The following is a 21,137-nucleotide window of genomic DNA, read 5'->3' on the forward strand; positions in this document are numbered from 1 at the left end:
TCACTTGCATCTCTTCCAAGTAGTTGCTCTTAAACTTAACTTACTAAAGAGCTGAATTATATGATTTGAATGGCAATTTTCATTTATAAGCAGAAGTCCTCATGTATTAGTGGTTATGTTGTATCCTTTATTCTGTTCCTGTACTTGGGTCTAGCCCAATATAATACAACAGTATCTTATAAAAGTATAAGCATATGTAATTTAATAAGCATAATTTGGGATTAAATGGTATAATTCGTAAATCTCTATCTTCAGTTCCTAAACTTCGTTATCTCCTCCCCATCTTGTTTGTTCTTGTATTTTTTGCCCTATCTACAGAAAATGCCAGAAGAACAGACCTTGACCCTAGACTTGAAGTTTCCAAAAAGTCGAGGCCCAGAAGCTCTGAGTCCCGCACAATAAAGCAGCCTTTTGGGGATGACTGGAGGAAGGAAGAAGGGCAAAATAAACTGGAAGTGCTGAATACACATGTGCTACCAGCGGAAGTAAGAGGGATCCTTGATGATCTTCAGCTTGAGGGAACTCGGAAAGGTTCAGAAGAAAAGACAAATTTGGAAGGTGGCAAACAGACTACAGGAGGCCATGCCTTGTCCAGAAGTGTGAGCCCAATTAAGAGAAAGCAGGAGAAGTCCAACCTGAGCACTGAAATGCAGCTGAAGCGTTTGAGGCATTATGATGCAGAGGAGGTCAGGCAGTATATTGCCAGGCAACAAGTAGAGAGAAAGAAAAGACAGACAGAAGAGAAGAAGGCTCAGAAGGAAGCAATGGAACAGAAGAACAAACGGTTGCAAGAACTCTACAGGAAACAAAAAGAAGCCTTCTCAAAGCCCAAGCCAGAACCCATGTGCCAAAAATATTTACAGGAGACTTTCTCAAGATGTGTAACTGAGCTAGCGAAGTTTAATGAGCTGCCTCCCAAACAATCAGTATCAGAGGAGAAACAGGTAACTTTTTTATGCAGTTACATGCTGTTTCTTATTACTGTGAGTAAAAATTTCTCTCACTGATAGTGAAGAGTAGAAGAGATTTTAAATGGCCATGGAAAGAGACCTAAGCTAGTAATCTATCAATTTTTTCATGCAAGCTAACGTAACCAAGTGTTTGAGTCTGCACTGCCAGAGCCTATCAAATGGGTTACATGTAAATTTAGTAAAGGCATAAGAAAAAGGAGCCAGAGTGGGCCTTTGAGATCATGAATGATCTACTTTGGTGTCACTTTTTTAACACATACTGAATTATGTTTACATAGAAATTTATCCTGTTTTAAGTGATCACCATGAGTTCAATTCCAATACCATCTGTAAAGAGTTTGTACATTCTCCCTGTGACTGCATGGATTTCCTCCTGCAGTCCAAAGATATACTGGTTATCAGGTTAATTGCTGATTGTAAGTTGTCTCGTGATTAATATAGTGTTAAATAGTTGGGTTGCTAGTTGCTGCAGTTCATTGGGCTAGAAGGCCCCATTCCTCACTGCATTTCTAAATAAATGACTGAGCCTCCATAGCCCTCCAGGTAGAGAATTTCACATCTTCCTAAATGAAGAAATTGCTCCTTACCTCTATCCTAAACACCTTTACCTTATTCCAGAACTGCATCCCTAATACTAGATTCCTCAGCTGGGGGCCATCTTTCCCTGTTTCTAGCTTGTCAGTCTCTTTTAACAACCTTATACTTTTTTGAGTTCTTCTCATTCTTCGGAACTTCAGAAAATACAACACAAACTCTCATGATACAGCAATCCCACCCTCCTTTGAACCAATCTGGTGGATCTTTGCTGAACTCCCTTGCTCAAAGTTCAAAGTAAATTTATTATCAAACTACATTTATGTCATCATGTACAAACTTGAGATTCATTTTCTCGCATGCATACTCAATAACTCTAATGGCCATAATAGAATCAATGAAAACCTCACCGACAAGGCAGGCGACCAGTATGCAAATACCAAAAAAGAAAAAAAAAATTAATACATACTTAAATAATAAATATCAAGAACATCTATTCACTTATTGAGATACTTTGCAGAATAGGCCATGCCAGCTCTTCGAGTTGTGCTGCCCTGTAATCCGCTGATTTTAAACTGAAGCACCCAGAGGAAACCTGCACAGTCACAGGGAAAAGTACAAACAGTAACAAGATTTGAACTCACTGGTTAGTGGTACTGTAATGAGTTGTGCTAACCACTGCACTACCGTGCCACCCATGAGATGAAGAGTCCTTGATAGCATGTCTATCCTTGGGCAAGGAGATGAAAACTGCATACTCCAAATACCTAGGTTTTGTGAAGTCAAAATAAAATTTTCTTAATCTTCTATTCAAATATTCATGTAAAATTTAACATACAAATTTTGCCTCTTGCTTGCTGCACCCAGATAGTGGCTTTCAGCAACTATTACAAGCACACCTAGATCTCTTTTGAATAATAAAATGTTACACACTTTTACCATTCAACAGATGCTCTGCTTTTCTATCATTTGCATTGAGTGGTGATACTTTTTCTACATATACTATCTACCATATTCTGGCCCACACACTCACCGTATTCAAGTCTACCTGAACCCTCTGTTCTATTTTCCATGCCTGCAATTCCATCTTATTTGCTGTGCTCAGCAGACTTAGAAATATTACATTTGATCTTCCAGCAAAACCATTGACATAGATTTATTAAAAGTTGGTACTCTGGTGCTGACCCCTGCAGTATCCCACGAGTCACAGCCTGCCAATGTGAGAACGATCCATATATTCTTATTGCAGGTCTTGATGAAGGATCTCTACCTAAGATGTCGACTGCTTATTCTTCTCCATAAATGCTGCCTGACTAGCTGAGTTCCTCCAGCATTTTGTGTGTGTTGCTCAAGTTTTCCAGCATCTGCAGAATCTTCTGTTTATCACATATTCTTATTGTTTCTTTTCATAGTGATAACCAATTCTGAGATCATGTTCTACATTACCTAGAATTTCACATGTTCTAACTTGTTGGCCAAGTAGAGCCTTATTAGCCTCCTTCCAAAATAGTCCACATTGACCACCACCTAGTTCCCTTATATATTCCAGATTAATATCTGTAAATTTTCAACCTCTCACTGCTATGGGCAGAAGTTCCCACTTGCTTCAAAAAGGCAACAATTATACCAGTGCCAAAGAAGAATAATGTGGGCTGCCTTAATGACTATTGCCCGGTAGCACTTACATCGACTGTGATGAAATGCTTTGAGAGGTTGGTTATGACTAGACTGAACTCCTGCCTCAGCAAGGACATGAACCCATTGCAATTTGCCTATTGCCACAATAGGTCAACAGCAGACGCAATCTCAGTGACTCTTCACATGACTCTAGGCCACCTAGACAACACAAAACACCTACATCAAGATGCTGTTCATCGACTATAGCTCAGCATTTAATATCATCATTCCTACAATCCTGATTAAGAAGTTGCAGAACCTGGGCCTCTACCTCCCTCTGCAATTGGATCCGCGACTTCCTCACCAGAAGACCCAGTCTGTGTGGATTGGTGATAACATATCCTCCTTGCTGACGATCAACACTGGCGCACTTCAGGGGTGTGTGCTTAGCCCACTGCTCTACTCTCTGTATACACGTGACTGTGTGGCTAGGCATAGCTCAAACACCATCTACAGATTTGCTGATGTTACAGCCATTGTTGGTAAAATCTCAGGTGGTGACGAGAGGGCATGCAGGAGTGAGTTATGCCAACTAGTGGAATAGTGCTGCAGCAACAACCTGGCACTCAACATCAGTAAGACGAAAGAACTGATTGTGGACTTCAGGAAGGGTAAGATGAAGGAACACATACCAGACCTCATAGAGGGATCAGAAGTGGTGAGAGTGAGCAGCTTCAAGTTCCTGGGTGTCAAGATCTCTGAGGATCTAACCTGGTCCCAACATACTGATATAGTCATAAAGAAGGCAAGACAGCAGCTATACTTTTATTAGGAGCTTTGAGAGATTTGGCATGTTCTCAAATACACTCAAAAACTTCTATAGTTGGAAAGCATTCTGACAGGCTGCATCACTGTCTAGTATGGAGGGGCTACTGCACAGGACTGAAAGAAACTGCAGTAGGTTGTAAATCTAGTCAGCTCCATCTTGGGCACTAGCCTACAAAGTACCCAGGACATCTTTAGGGAGTGGTGTCTCAGAAAGGCAGCATCCATTATTAAGGACCTCCAGCACCAAGGGCATTTCCTTTTCTCACTGTTACCATTGGGTAGGAGGTACAGAAGCCTGAAGGCACACACTCAGCGATTCAAGAACAGCTTCTTCTCTGCCATCTGATTCCTCAATGGACATTGAAGCTTTAGACACTACCTCACTTTTTTAAAATATACAGTATTTCTGTTTTTGCATATTTAAAAAAAAACTATTCAATATACATAATTGATTTACTTTGTTTATTATGTTTTATTTTATTTATTTTTTTTATCTGCTAGATTATGTAGTGCATTGAACTGCTGTTGCTAAGTTAACAAATTTCACATCACATGCCGGTGGTAATAAACCTGATTCTGATTTTGAAATCTAGTGGATTGTTTCCTCTCATGTGGATTCTTCTCAATACAATTACTGCTTGCATGGTATTTGAAATTCCATCCTTTATTAAAGCTTCCATCATCATGTTCCTATCACTGACATTAGGTTAACAGGTCAATGTTCCTGAATTTTTATTCCTCCTTCCCTGAAATAATGTGGTCACATTTGCACCCCACAGTCATTTGAAATAATTCTAGAATCTGCAGAACTTCATTATAAATGCTCTTGTTTCTGTCTATAAGGTACTCAGAATTGCTTTTCCATTTTTATGTACAGGTTATATATAAATTTTTTTATTGTTTTGTGGTGTGAGGTATTATTTAACCAGCAATGTAGTTGCCCATCTTGAAGTTATGTAATAACAATTTGGATTTGTTAACACCTTTTAATGTAGCCAAATTATCCACAAAAGTATTATCAGACAATAATAATGATCTGGGGGAAATATTAGGATGCATTACTAAATTTTAGAGAAATTACTAAAATTTGGGGAGTTTTACATGACATGGTAGAGGGAATTACTGAGCTTGGGTGCAAATAGATCAAAGAATTCGATAGGTTCGATATTGTTTAAAGTAAAATTGGATAGGTATGTGGACAGGAAAGGAATAGAGGGTTATAGGCTGAGTGCAGGTCGGTGGGACTAGGTGAGAGTAAGTGTTCGGCACAGACTAGAAGGACGGAGATGGCCTGTTTCCGTGCTGTAATTGTTATATAGTTATATAGAATGCACACAGTGTTCAGTTATCTCTTAATAGCATTAGAAAAAAAGCCTTGAATGTGTTTTCAATTCAATTCAAGTTTAATTATCATTGAACTTCTACAGTGGTGCTAGAAAGTTTGTGAACGCGGTAGAATTTTTCTATTTCTGCATAAATATGACCTAAAATGTGATCAGATCTTCACAAAAGTCCTAAAACTAGATAAAGAGAGCCCAATTAAATAGATAACACGAAAAATATTATACTTGTTCATGTATTTATTGACAAAAATGATGCAATATTACCTATATTTGTTGGAAAAAGTATGTGAGCCTTTGCTTTCAGTGTGACCCCATTGTACAAGAATAACTTAAACCAAATGATTCCAGTAACTGTTGATCAGACCTGCACATCGGCTTGGAGGCATTTTAGGCCATTCCTTCGTACAAAACTGCTTCAACTCTGGAACGTTGGTTGGCTTCCTTGCATGAACTACTTACTTCAAGTCTTCCACAACATTTCTGAAGGATTCAGGTCAGGACTTTGACTCAGCCATTCCAAAAAAGAAATTTTCTTTTTTTAAAAACTTTATTTTTATTGTTTTGCCAATAACAGAACAAACAGGATAAAAACAGACGGTCATCATAGGTGAAATAAAATCCGTATCTTATAATAGAAAAAAATGAATAACGAAATGGGTTACATTGCTGGGTCAAGGTTAACCAAGCTCATGTCCCTAATTATCCTTCAAAATCTCAGGGGACCTTAAAATCCGTAACTTTAAAGACCATTCTGCAGGTTCCCTCATAAGAAGAAATAAAACAAAGTTATTCAATCCACATAAATGTACAGTGAAGAAGTCATTTCAAGCTCAAATAAAATGTCCAATTTCCCAGTATCTTTCAAAGATCTTAATGGCATGTCTCAGAGAGAAAGTCAATCGCTCCATAACATTAGTTTCTTGAACTATTTCTGTCCATTCCAGGACTGTAGGAGACTCTTTGCTTAGTCATTTCCTGGTAATCGCTTTCTTACTGGCTGCTAGGAGTATTTGTAACAAATATCTTTCATGTTTTTTGAGCCCGTTTGGTACATTACCCAAATAAATAAGGCTAAAGTGAAAATTAATCTCTGGGCTGATTATTGACCTTATATCTGTTACCACATCTAACCAATAAGACAAAATCTTTGGACACTCCCAGAAAATATGAAAATGATCAGGCAACATATTATCTCACATTCTCCAACATTGATCTTGTTCAAGTCTGTTACTTCGTACCTTATTTATTTTTGGCGTTATGAAAAATCTTAAGGTATTCTTCCAGGCGAATTCCCTCCACAGACCTGAGCTTGAAGTAGTTGAATGTATTCTACATATTTTTAACCAATCATTTTCTGTCAATTTTATGTTGGCTTCTTCCTCCCATTTTGATTTTGTGGAGAGACCCCTGACCCCTCTTAGATTGTAAAATCGAGTAAATCCTGTTTATCAGTTTCTTTCTAATATTACCTTTAAACACATCAATGAATATATCAATCAGACTTAACCCTTTCTCTCCAATAGTTTTAATATTATTATTAAAATATTGTCTTATTTGAAGATATCTAAAAAAGTCTTGTTTCTCTAAGTGATACATTTCTGTGAGTTGTTGAAAGGACTCCAACCCCTTAATGGAAGATATTGTACAGTATGAGGTGATTCCATTACTTGTCCACTGTGTAAATCTACCATCCAATTGTGCTGGGAGGAATTCTGTGTCATGTGCCACCCAACGTAGTAAGTAGTCTTACATTTCTTTCAAATTTAGGGTCTTTAAATCCTTTATACCAAATGTTTAGAGGGACTGTTGTCCACTTAGTCAGTTAATTTAAATGCTTCTCTGGGAGTGTTTTATCCACCAGTAAAGATTGGGAGAGATATTTATTAGACTTTGTTTTAAATCCTTCCACTTTGCCTCACAATTAGGGTCACACTAACAGACCAGACTGCGCAGCTGTGCTGCTTTATAATAGTCTTCAAAGCAAGGCACAGCAAATCCTCCTTTATCCTTAGGCAGCTGTAATGTCTGAAATCTAATTCTTGGTTTCTGTTTTCCCCAAGTAAATGTTGAAATCATTCTTTTCCATTCATTAAATTGCTTAAAAGGTACTTCAACAGGCAATGATTGAAAAAGAAAGAGCAATCTAGGTAACACATTCATCTTTATGGCTTCTATTCGATTATACATATTCATTGGCAGCAATGATCATCTATTTAAGTCTGCTTTAATATCAGCTGTTATGGGAATATAATTATGTTCGTAGATAGTAGACAGGTCTTAAGGTATTTGCACTCCTAGGTATTTACTAATATTACCTTTCTGTTTGAATTTACTCATTCTGTAAATGTTTTCTTGTGGTTCGTAATTAAAATTTAAAGTTTGGGTTTTATGTAAATTTAATTTATAGCCAGAGTAGGAACTGAATTCTTTCAGTAGGGATAATAATTTAGGCAAACCTGCATTGGGATTGGTAAGAGTCACACAAATGTCATCCGCATATAAAGAAAACTTATTCTGTATCTCTGATCAGTACACCTGTTGGAATCTTGTCTTCTCTGATTGCCTGGACAATGGCTCGATAAAAAGAGCGAAAAGCACGGGTCTTAGGGAGCATCCTTGTCGACATCCCCTTTCAAGAAATACTGTTTTAGATAAATTCCCATTTATTTTAATTCTGGCTGTAGGGGAAGAATATAAAGATTTCAGACATCTAACTACCTGATTATTAAAGCCAAACCGCTTGAGTACCAAGAAGAGATATTCCCATCGTACCGAGTTAAAGGCCTTTTCAGCATCAAGGCTAATAACTACAGTTTCCAGGTTATTATTGCTCATATGGTCAATGAGATATGCTCACATTGTCCTGGATTTGCCTACTTTTTACAAAACCTGTTTGATTTGTGTCAATTAGATCTGAAATTATTTTTTCCTATCTTTTTACTAATATTGATGCAAATAATCTATAGTCTATGTTTAGAACCGATACGGGCCTATCGGAACTGTATTCAGTCCGTTCCTTACCACTTTTAGGAATTACTGAAATTATTGCTTGATTCCAGGACAACGGCGTCTCCCCTCCTCAGAGAACATAATTAAAACATTTCTTAAGTATTGGTATTATTATCTCTTTTTTTTATTAGTTTTTTAATACATTTTCTACATCGCTACAGATAAAAAAACCCAGATCAAAATGAAGAACATTAATACAGTGCAAAAATAAACATACAATAATAATATAATACAAAAGAAGATAATTGAGAAAGCACCCAAATTGAAGATATGTAAAATTAGTATCCTCCCCAAGCCCCGCAACAAAAAAGAACTCCAGACCAACCACAACACAATCTAGAGAGTATACATCAGGACATTCAAACCCCCAAAACTGTAAATACACTTAGCAACAGAAAAGGAGCTGAAAGCAAGGGACCAAAAAAAAAACCTTAGTTAAGAGGAAGGTTATGAAAGTACTCAATAAAAGGTCCCCAGACCTTATGGAACTTTGTATCCGAATTAAGAACTGAATAATGAATTTTTTCAAGGTCTAAGCAGGACATAATATCATTAAGCCATTGAGCATGCGTGGGCGGGGCAACATCCCTCCATCTAAGGAGGATTAAACGTCTAGCCAGGAGAGAAGCAAAAGATAATATTCAACACTTAGTCGAACTCAGACGTAAATCTGTCTCACCCAAAAAACCGAACAAAGCAATTAAAGGGTTAGGTTCTAGGTGGTGATTCAGAATATAAGATAACGTTATGAAGACGTCTTTCCAAAATTTCTCCAAGCTAGGACAAAACCAGTACATATGAATGAGAGAGGCCTCGCCTCTTTTGCATTTATCACAGAGAGGACTAATGTTAGGGTAAAATCGAGATAGGTTAGATTTAGACATATGGGCTCTATGAACAATCTTAAACTGTAAAAGGCAATGGCGAGCACAAAGAGAGGTTGAATTAGCTGATTTGAGAATCAAATCCCGTCTCATCAGATAAGGAGATATTTAAATCATGCTCCCAAGCCATTCTAATTTTATTCACAGGGGCACGCCGTAAGGATGCTAATTTATCACGAATAAATGATATTAAACCTTTACCTAGTGGATTAATAGAAAGAAAGAAATCTATAACATTTTTCTCAGGCATTTCAGGGAAGTTAGGAATTAAAGGATTAATAAAGTGTTTAATTTGGAGATATCTAAAAAAATGAGCATTGGGCAGATTGAACTTAGCAGAGAGCTGTTGAAAAGATGCGAAGCGATTATCAATAAAAAGATCTTCAAAATGTCTAATGCCCTTCCTATACCAATCATGGAATGCTGATTCATACGTAGTAGGTAAAAAAAGGGTGATTATGTAAGATAGGGCTAGAAAAGGAAAAACCATGGAAACCATAAAACTTCCTAAACTGAGCCCATATACGCAAAGTGTGTCTAACAAGAGGATTAACAATTAATCTGGACAAACTACTAGGGAGTACAGAGCCAAGAAGTGCAGAGATACATAAATCTTTAGTGGAACTCAACTCCATTGCCACCCAATTAGGGCACTCAGGTTGGCCATGGAAAAAAGACCAAAAGGTAGCACAACGTATATTGGCTGCCCAATAATATAAACGAAAGTTAGGTAAAGCCATGCCACCTTTTTTAGATTTTTGGAGATAAACTTTATTAATTCTAGAGCGCTTATTCTTCCACAGATATGACAAAATAATAGAGTCTAAGGAATCGAAAAAAGATTTAGGAATAAAAATTGGGATTGATTGAAATAAATATAAAAGTTTAGGGAGAACATACATTTTAACAACATTGATACGACCTACCAAAGACATAGATAGAGGTGACCATTGTAACAGACTCTGTTTTATAGTATATGAAAGATTGGCAAAATTTTCACGAAAGAGATCTTTAAACTTCCTTGTGACTGTAATCCCAAGGTAAGTAAATTGATTATGAACTGCTTTAAAAGGGAGATCACGAAAAGTTAATTCTTGTGCTTCTTTATTAATTGGGAAAAGTTCGCTCTTAAGTAGATTAAGTTTATAGCCAGAGAACCGGCTAAACCGATCAAGAAGTGAAAATATTGGAGGTAAGGATGTAGACGGATTTGAAAGAAAAAGTAATAAGTCATCAGCATAAAGAGAAACACTATGCTCAACACCCCCTCTCCAAATCCCGGTCAATTCAGGACAATTTAGAAATGCTATCGCCAAAGGTTCTATAGCCAAATCAAAGAGAAAGGGACTTAAAGGGCATCCCTGGCAGGTGCCACGTTTGAGGTTAAATAACTGGGATTTCTGAGAATTAGTTAAAACAGAGGCAGTAGGACACAAATACAGCTATTTGATCCAAGAGATAAAACTTTGACCGAAGTCAAATTTTTCTAAAACTGCAAAAAGGTAGTTCCACTCTATACGATCAAATGCTTTCTCCGCATCAAGTGAAATAACACATTCAGGAATCCCAGTTGGAGGTGAATATAAAATGTTAAATAAACGCCGAATGTTAAAAAAAGGAAGACGGTTTTTAATAAAACCAGTTTGATCATCAGAAATAATAGAGGGAATAACAGTTTCTAATCTATAAGCCAAAACTTTGGCCAAGATTTTAACATCAACATTAAGCAATGAAATCGGCCTATACAAGGAACACTCTGTTGGGTCTTTACCCTTTTTTAATAAAAGAATAATAGAAGCCTCATTAAAAGAGGGTGGCAATTTGCCGTAGTTAAACGAGTCAGATAATACTGAAAGTAACTGAGGGGAGAGAAGTGAAGAGAATGATTTATAAAATTCTACGGGGAACCCATCAGGTCCAGGAGATTTCCCTGAAGACAATGCAGAAATTGAAAAGATATTTCTTCTGATGTTATAGGCGCATTAAGTTTGGCTTTAAAATCAGATGAAAGCGAAGGAATATTCAGATTATTTAAAAAGTGATCAACAGAGATATTGTCATTCAAAGATTCAGAGGAATAAAGTCGAGAATAGAAATTTTTAAATGCGTCATTGATTTCTAAGTGATCTGATGTAAAGTCTCCATTCTCCTTCCGGATCTTTGTAATATGTTGTTTGTCTTTGGAACGTCTCAGCTGATTGGCTAGAAATTTACCAGATTTGTCACCATGAATATAGAAGCGACTCTTACTTTCAAGAAGTTGTCGTTCGACAGGTTGAGTAGACAGAAGATTAAATTTAGTTTGAAGTTCTACATGCTTCTTGTATAATTCAGGATTCTTAGTTTGAGCATACAGTTGATCCAATTCTTTAATCTGATTAATGAGGTCTAATCAATCTGCACAGGACTTTCTATTAAGATTTGTTGTATAGGAGATTATTTGACCCCACAAGTATGCTTTCATGGCATCCCAGACAATCTGGGATGACATTTCAGATGATGTATTGGTGTTAAAATAAAAGGTTATCTGATCCTTAATAAATTTTAGAAAATCATCATCCGATAATAAAGTCGAGTCAAAACGCCAGTGTTTATTCCTCTGAGGGAGACCAGGAAAATTTAAAGACAAAGTAATTGGGGCATGGTCAGAAATCAGTATACTCTGATAGTCACAAGAATAGACGAATGGAATAAGTTGATTATCGAGTAAAAAGTAGTCAATTCTAGTAAAGGTATGGTGAACATGTGAAAAAAAAGAATAGTCTCTCTCAGTGGGATGAAGGAAACGCCATATATCAGAGATACCATAATTAGAGAGAAAAGAGCGAATAGCTAAGGCAGATTTAGTAAGTAGTCTAGTAACGGGACGATCGATCCAAATTAGGATCTAACCAACAATTGAAATCACCACCCAGTATAAGAGAGTATGAGTTTAAATCTGGTAGCGAGGAGAAAAAACGTTCAAAAAAATTAACATCATCAAAATTGGGAGCATACAGGTTTGCTAGTACAACTTTAGTATTGTATAATTTACCAGAAACAATAATAAAATGGCCATTTGTATCAGATATCTTATTATGGAGTTCAAAAGGAATATTTGAATTATTAAGGATGGAGAACCCCCCCCCCCCCAGCTTTGGCAGCAAAGGATGAATGAAAATGCTGACCCGCCCACCTTGACAGAAGCCGAGAATTATCAAAACTACGAATATGAGTTTCTTGAAGGAAAGCAATGTCAGCTTTGAGTTGTTTAATATGCGAGAACACCTTCCTTCTTTTAACAGGATGATTCAATCCCTTTACATTCCAGCTCACAAATTTAAGTGAATTAACCATTATCAATTGTTAGTGCATAGAAGGTAGCAGGCATATAAAAAATCAAGCAGTACAGTAACAGTCTGGGAGCAAAAATGTAAACATAGATCCGTAGAATCAAAACAGAGACATGTCCTGAATAACAAAGGAAAACAAAAGAAACAGTAAGTAGTGTTGGAACTGGAGAACCCACCCCCCCGCAACCCAAAATTAGAAAGCTACCTAAAAAAGCAGCTAGCTCTACCAAAAAAATTAACCCAAGTATGACTTCCAGTTCTGTTTCGTTAACAAAAGTTCCGTTATAAATAATATAGCAAATAATAACTAATTTATGCACTAGAAAACAAAATTATAAATAGGAACAACTTCAACAGAAGTATAAAACTTAATACAAAGAAAATCAGAAGAAAACTAAAACTAACCTACCCGTGAAAAATTATAAAAGATTAAAAGAAAAAAAAGGAGGGAGAAAAGGGGGAAATTACAAAATTTAAAGAGAGTCCTTATCAACCATTTACAGAAAAAAAAAGCAAAACTTAAACTATGGATCAACCAACAGGGAGGCCTTCAACAAAACCTCCAAACCTCCAAAACAAGTTAAAGACAATTGTAGTTCTCTATAGATAAGGTTATACAAAAATAAAATAGATAACACAGGTAAAATCTAAAAGTTCGCAGGGAAACATTAAACTTAAATTATCTATTTAGAAAAAACGCACCGTCCAGGGAGAGATTGACTACAGCCCTTAGAGTTTCAATAGATAATGACTGAATTATTCAAGTAAAGTCTGAGTTCGGAAAAAATAGTTTTACTTCGAGAAGTACTTATCAACCATTTTAGAAGGTCAGGCTGGTTCCGAAGAAGACGAGGTGGCTGGAAGACTTCCAACAAACGCCTCAGCCTCCTTCACTGATTTAAACCACTTATAATCTCCAGTAGTAAGCGTAATTCGAAGATCGGCTGGATTTCGGAGAGAGGGTCTGAAACCGCGATCAAAAAGCACTTTCATTATACCTTTAAACTCAGCACGCATCTTCAGAACCTGGGGGGCAAAATCCTCCACAAAACGAATGACTGTATTTTGAAAGGCAAAAGTACCTCTGCGGCGTGCCTCCATCATCAAACGGTTTTTCACCTGGTATTGATGAAAGCATAAAATAATCGGCCGTGGGCAGGAACCCAGAATTGCTCGAGGAACATAGATCATGTGTGCCCTTTCAAGCTCAGGTGGAGTCAGAAAAAATTCTTTCCCGAAAATCTCACAGAGAAACTTGGAAAAAAATTCAACGGGAGAGCCCTTTTCGGTGGCCTCTGGCAAACCAAGAATTCGTAGATTGCAACGTCTGCTCCGATTTTCAAAATCCACCATTTTGGAAAAAAGTTTGCTATTCTTCTCCTCTAGGTTGGAGCAGAGAGTTTCAAGATATTGAACACGGCGTTTTAAATCTTCAGAAGTTACGTCAATGCGAGATAAATGTTCAGCATGATCATCCACTCTGGCATTAATCTGATCCAGTTTGACATTCAGCTGGTTGAACGAAGTTCTAAATTCAGTTCTAAAATCCATTAAAGTATCTTGTCGATGTTGTTCCAGAACAGCGAGAATGTCAGCCGGCAAAGCCGTATAAGTTTCCTTTTTCCCGGTTTTAGTACTTTTGGTAGCCATTAAAAGATAGATGTGTTCGCAGGCAGGTAAAAGAGAACTAATAAAATACCTAACTAAGGTTTAAGAAGGGAGACACATAGTGCAAAGGTAAGAAGAATAACGGAGCAAAAGTTCGGAGCAACTAAACAATCGCCATCTTACCGGAAGTCCATTATTATCTCTCTGAAAGTTTTGTACCATTCCGCTGGATAGCCATCAGCACCTGAGATTTTTTGTTTTTAATGCTGATATAGCCTTACCTATTTCTTCTTCTGTTATCTCCTGTGTTATTAGTTTATTTTGCTGCATTCCTACCGATGGTAAATCTAAGGACATTAAGAAATTAGATATGTCTGCTAACTCTGCAGCTTTGAGCTGAGCATATAACATATGTTTTGAAAGATTTTTGAATATCTTCCAGTCTATGAAGCATTTTATTAGTCAGGAGGTCTTTCACCCTATGTATAAATCTCTCAGCCTGTTGTTTACGTATTCTCCATGCAAGTAATTTAGTAGATTTGGGACCATTCTCATAGAAATTTTGTTTAATAAACTTGGCTCTCTTCTCAACTTCACTTTCATAAATATTATTTAGAATTCGTTTTGTATCAAAAATTTGATTCAAGACATCACTGTCATTATACTCCATATGCTTACTCTCCAAAATTTGTTATTTTTCAATAAGGTCCTTGATTTGTTTCTCTTTTTCCTTTTTCTTCTGAGCTGACCACTTTATGAGTTTACCCCTAATAACAGCTTTTGCAGCATCTCACAGAGTGCTGGAGGACACCACTCCATTATCATTATATATCATATAATCTTTGAACTCTTTCTTTGGGTATTTTAAACATAGGGGATCATTCAAAAGACTAGTATTAAGTCTCCACAAGGTATCTTTGGGTTTGTTGTCTAAATACAATGTTAAGTAAACCCCTGCGTGGTCAGAGATGTCTCTTACCCCATATCACATTTTATAATCCTGTGCCTCTCTGAATTAAACATTAAAAAAAATCTATTCTCGACTACACAGTGTGGAGGTGAGAAAAAAAGGTGAACCGTGTATCAAGTGGATGTAACTCTCCATATATCTATCATGCCTATTTCTTTGAGCAGTTTCTTGACGTAATGTTTCCGTGTTTATCTTTTTCGTTCTATTGGAGGAGTCTAGGGAAGGATGTAATTGAATATTCCAGTGCCTTCCACATATTACCACACCAGATGTTTCCATAGCTATCATATTAAAAACCACCTTAATCAGCTGTTTATCATTTCCTGGTGGTCTGTAAACATTCAGTAAAGTAACTTCTTTATGATCAATAAAACCCTTCACCAGTAAATAATACCCTTCTTTGTCTGTAATCTGTGAGGAAAACTGGAAATTCACTTTATTTGAGATTAATATTGCAATTCCTCTTGTATTTCCCCTCTGAAAAGAAGAGTACTAACAATTTTTAAAACCCATTTTGCCTAACTTTTCATGTTCAATCTTTGAAAGGTGAGTTTCTTGCCAAAAAATTATATCTTGCTTTTCTCTCTTCATTGTAGCTATAGCCGTACTCCTTTTGATTGGGTTCTGTAACCTATTCACTTTAAGGGTGATTACTCTGTATCCTTGATACGGCATTCCACACCAATAAAAAAGAGTTTAGATAAATTGTTAGATATCCCTAGATGACCTAAACAAATGAACTTCTGTCTGCACAACAAGCTAACATTTAACATATAAACAACACGTGACTTCCATCTTTGAAGTTTAAACTAAACTAAAAGTCGGGGGGTGCCCTTAAACCCGAAGGGGCCCCTCCTAGTGCAGGTTGATGACTCTGAATAATTGAAATCAGGACAGTGCACAAAAAAAAACAAAATCCAACGTCAGCTCCCAGGTTTGTGGTCATAAGAGTTTATGGAGGAAAAATCGTTTATGTTCTATTTTTAAGTTCTTAATACAAAGTCAATTATAGTTTGGTGTTAGGGTACATGTGATTTTACCGACCTAGCTGAAGGATATTTTATCATTATACTTTTGAGAGCTCACATGCAGTATCTTTGTTACGCCAATATTCCTGTAGCTTGTCCTGGATGTGTTTCAGACATGTTTCTCGTTCCTGACGAGATTTTGCACCTGCTGTCTCTCAGGAAAGCTGCCTCTGTTTTGCCATGGGGGCCACAATTCCGGGACAGTCCGGGAAAAATCCCCTGTTCTTCAGGTCTTCCGTCACCTCTGATGAGTTACTGTAGATGACTTATCCAGTGCCAAAAAATACTCAAAGTTTGACTGGGTAAAGAGTCTGGAACCGGAGCCCCTTTTCTTTAAGCATTTTTCTGATGGTGGAGTAAGCCTTTCATAAGTATTTTGGTCGGGTAGTTCAATCAAAAAATACTCTTTTCCTGTCGTAGTAAATCTCTCGTTTTTTCCAAGCAGAGTGAAGTACCAACTCTTTAATTTTATACTCCTGAATGTAGATGACCACAAACCTTGGGCTGGAACCTTGTGGTGGTTTGGATCCAAAAAATCAATGGCAGCATTGTATGCCGAGGGAGACATTGGGAAGGGACAACTCTGTTTTAATAAATTTTTCCAGAAATTCCTGTATGTTGTCTCCTTCTGCCCCCTCGGAAATTCCATGGATATGTATGTTATTCCTGCGTGAACATGCCTCCAGGTTCGTTAGTCAAGCTTGAATGATCTCCTGAAGTTCCAGTGCGCGGGAAAGAACCTCCCCGGCCTTCCATTCCTCCACTTCTGTCACCCTTTGCTCCATATCCTCAACTCTGCTTGTTATTTCTTTTAAATCATCAACAATAGCATTCAACTTCTGGTTAATTTCTTCTCTAAAATCCACCAGTTCCTTCTTTAGAAAACCCAAGGTATCACTTTTTTTTCATGTCCGAACAAAGCGCCTATATTTCGGCCATGATGTTCGCATGAACAGCCCCCATAATCTCATGTTCAGCTTGGTTGCTAGCGCCGACGTCAGTGTCCTCACCGTAAGTCGGTATTTTATCGCTTGTCTTCGGGTTTTGTTGTGATTTTCCTCGTGTCTTTCTCTTGTTTCCCCCTTTCATGCTACAAGACCCACTTTTCGATTTAAATAACCGTTTCTTATTTAGGGGGAAATAAGACCACCTGGGAGCCCCTTACTGATTATGCTGCTGGCTGTAACTGCGCCATACCGGAAGTCAGGAATTTTCTTCTTTTTAAGCCATTCTGTTGTTGATTTACTGTTGTCTTTTGAATCGTCTTCTATTAAGCTTCAGGTGATGGACTGCTACCTTGACATTCTCCTGTAAAATGTCTTGATACAATTTTAAATTCATTGTTCCCTCAACAATTGCAAGCTGACCAGGCTCAGAGGCAGCAAAAACAGCCTCAAACCATGATGCTTCTTCCACCATGTTTCACAGTTGGGATGAAGTTTTGTTGGTGTGCAGTGCTCTTTTTCACTCCAAGCGTAGCAATGTGCATTTCAGCTTAAAAAAAACCATAATTCAACTTTTGTCTCATCTGTCCACAGAACGTTGTCCCAGAAGTGTTGTAGAGCATCCAGGCATTCTTTTGCAAGCTTGAAGTGCAGCAGTTTTTTTTTGAGAGCAGTGGTTTCTTCTGTGGTGTCCATTCATGAGCACCATTCTTGTTCAGTGCTTTTCTTATACTGGACTCATGAACAGAGACTTTAGCAAGTTCTAGAGAAGCCTGCAGATCTTTTGCTGTCACTCTTGGGTTCTTTTTCACCTCCATCAGTATTGCACGTTGTGCTGTTGGTGTAGCAACAGTACTGAGTTTCCTCCATTTTCTGGGCAATTTCTCTTAGTGTTGACTGATGAACACTCAAGTCTGTAGAAACGCTTTTGTAGCCTTTTCCAGCTCGATGCATCTCTACAGTTCTTTTAAGTTGTTTTGATTAAGGCATGGTGCACATAAACAGATCTTTCTTGAGAAGAGCAGGCACTGTCAGTGAACTGACTTTGTGCTTTTTTTTTATATAGAGTAAGGCACCTTTTCAACCCACACCTCCAATCACATCTCATTGATTAGAAAACCCGTCTCCAAATCACTTGTGTAGAAGACATTACTCCAGAGGTTAACATACTTTTTCCAATAAATACATGTAATACTGTATTGGATTTTTTTTCAATAAATGAGCAGGTATAATGTTTTTTGTTATTTATTTAATTGGGTTCTTTTTATCTAGTTTTAGGACTTGTGTGAAGATCTGATCACATTTTAGGTCATATGTATGCAGAAATAGTTAAAAATCTACAGGATTTTAAACTTACTAGCACCACTGTACATGAATACTCGTGAATACTGTATAGCCAAATGAAACAATGTTATTCTGTGGTCAAGGTGCAAAATACAATACCAACAGTCACACACAACACAGAACACACACACGATAGCAAGCACAATGGTATCACAATCATGCAAGAGAAGAGTCAAAAACTCGACTGCTGAGTGAACACTGAGAAGGAGGAGGTGTCCAGCTCTAGCCAGGATGCTGCACCACACTAGCTCTGACGCTCCTTCCTTCTAAGATTTAGGATGCAAGCTATACATACAAGAGCTTTGTGGGGAAGAGGAAACACTTGGTGTAAGTTTACAGTTTTCATTGAGAGCAGGAGATGTGTCACTAAATTAATTTAAAACTCTAAACTAAAGATCAGGGTTTAGGTTTGGTTTGGAGCACTTTAATATTCTAATTTAAAATGTGTGGGTGGATCTTGAAGGATAGTGTTTGAGTTAGCAGAATAGGCGATCTCAGTTCTACTAAATCACATTCACAGATCATTCACAAGGCTCTTGATGTGAACCAACAAAATTTGGTAATGGATGGCCAAGCAGGTTGAGTGCAGAATTTTCTTTGCAAACATATTAAGTCACATGCTATTAATAGCTGATTTTTTTCTCCAATATTGTTTGGCCTCTGTAATTGTTTTCTGTTCACTTTTTTTTCAGCCAAAAGTCATCTATCAGCCTTCAGGAGAATCTGACAAAGAGAACAAGGGACAGGATCGCCCTCTTAGTGCCTCATCGAGCAGTGACATGTCTCTGTCCGAATCTCATCAGCCTCCAGGCAGGTAAGACTCAGTTTGCACATGAGCAAATTTCAAACAGTGCTTCTTTTAATTAGATTCAATCTTCTTAACCCACAGTTATATTGTGCATAACCATTTATGGAAGGAAGAGTTAAGATTAGGAACTCGTAATCGCCACTCATACCCTTGATGTTCAAATGTTCTTCAAATATTTTCGTTTCTTTAAATTTTTAGCCCCTGATTTAATCTGCAAATCAACAATGCAAAACAAATGCCTCTTTCCCATTAATTTGTGTGCCTGTTCTCTGCCACTAGCATAATGTCTTGAGTTCCAATAAGATGGTGGTGTATAGACAGTGTGGTCTCTTGGGGGCATTGTTAAATATTTTTTTCCCATCGCAAGACTATGCTGGACTCAAAGAACTTCGGTACTGCAGGTCTACCCCCACCAGTGAGCAGCTCATTGGCGGAGGTGCTGAACTGAGTGTGTAGACCATGTTGCTGCGTGCTACAGAAAGGCATCAGAGTTGATGTGTGAAATTGGTGTGCAATGTAACCATGGGTGATTGCCTTGGGCATTTCCCTTGCGCTTGCAAGACAGTGTTGGACGTTGATAATATAAGATGCTGCAAGCCTGTTTGGTAGGTGGCGTGGGAGCTGCATGGCCATGGTTGTAGCAAGCCTCAAGCCCCGGACTTGCCTGCTGCAGTAGTATAGGAGAGGAGACGCCGGAGGCGATGTAGCACAGCATTTGTGCTCGATTGGGGGCTGGTCTCTCCCGTTGGTGCTGCCCTCCAGTGTTTGATCAGTGGAATATCAGGCTAGATTGTGTGTATATGTTTGTGCACTGCTGGGAATTGCACCATCAATTTTCAGGACATGTCTCTCAGGGTCTTGGGCTATATATATGTTTTTTGCATGACTATGTATGTGCTTGCTACTTTGAATGTGCTGTGTATATTTTGCATCTTGGTCCCAGAGGAACACTGTTTCATTCGGTTGTATTCATGTATGGTTGAATGATAATAAAACTTGAATTTGATTTAATTTTAATTTACCATATAAAGAAATAGTGCCAATCTCAACAATCTGTTGCCTATTGCAGCAGCCACCTGATTGTTGAATGTGACCAAGTACAAGGTTCTTTGCCAATCAAGGGCAACAGGGCAATTTGTCAGGGTACAGTTGGCCCTCCTTATCCGCGGATTCCGCATGCGCAGATTCAACCAATCGCGGACCAGGAAAACCCGGAAGTTCTCTCTCCAGCACTCATTGTTTTGAGCATGTACAGATTTTTTTTTGTCATTTTTCCCTAAACAATACAGTATTACAACTATTTACATAGCATTTACATTGTATTAGGTATTATAAGTAATCTAGAGATGATTTAAAAGTACAGGCAGTCCCCGGGCTATGAACGAGTTCCGTTCCTGAGTCTGTCTTTTAAGTTGGATTTGAAGTTGGAACAGGTACATCCGGTATTATGTAGCCTCAGTAAAACGTTTGTCTTAGTATATAGCATATATTTTACCTTTCTATGCATATAAAACTCTTAAACATATGTATTTCAATAATTGAACCACTGCATTGCTTAGTAATAATTGTAGTTCTCATCGGGGCAGGGCCTTTCAAAAGCTCCATTAAAATTGTTCCGATTGTTGACAGACTGCAGTCTAACGCTTTTCCAATGACCGATGGCATTTCACCTCTTTCTAATCGCTTTATTTCTTCCACTTTATTTTCAATCGTAATCGTGATCATTTTCGTGAACAGAAACCCTGCGGATTCAGAGCTGCGCCAGGTCCTAAAGTCCACCACACGGATATAGGTTAAATAAGGTCTGGGGTTCCGCTGGGTCCTAAAGACCACCGCATTGAGACAGGTTAAGTTGAGACTTGAGCATCCATGTCTTTTGGTATCCAAGGGGGGTCCCGAGAACCAATCCCCCACGGA

At 37.8% G+C, this 21,137-nt stretch overlaps 1 protein-coding gene across 4 annotated transcripts in view; it reads left to right on the forward strand.

Annotated features, from left to right (window-relative positions):
- The window catches only part of cep350 (centrosomal protein 350), a 277,088-nt gene that overhangs the window by 98,368 nt on the left and 157,583 nt on the right, over positions 1 to 21,137 (forward strand). For all 4 annotated transcript variants that reach the window (XM_073063710.1, XM_073063706.1, XM_073063707.1 and 1 more), the window contains exons 10-11: positions 319 to 944; positions 19,105 to 19,226. In XM_073063710.1, coding sequence (XP_072919811.1) covers positions 319 to 944; positions 19,105 to 19,226 — 748 coding nt within the window. The remainder of the gene's footprint in view (positions 1 to 318; positions 945 to 19,104; positions 19,227 to 21,137) is intronic.

Source organism: Hemitrygon akajei, chromosome 12 (genome assembly GCF_048418815.1).
Source record: "Hemitrygon akajei chromosome 12, sHemAka1.3, whole genome shotgun sequence".
In the NCBI taxonomy this organism is placed as follows: domain Eukaryota; kingdom Metazoa; phylum Chordata; class Chondrichthyes; order Myliobatiformes; family Dasyatidae; genus Hemitrygon; species Hemitrygon akajei.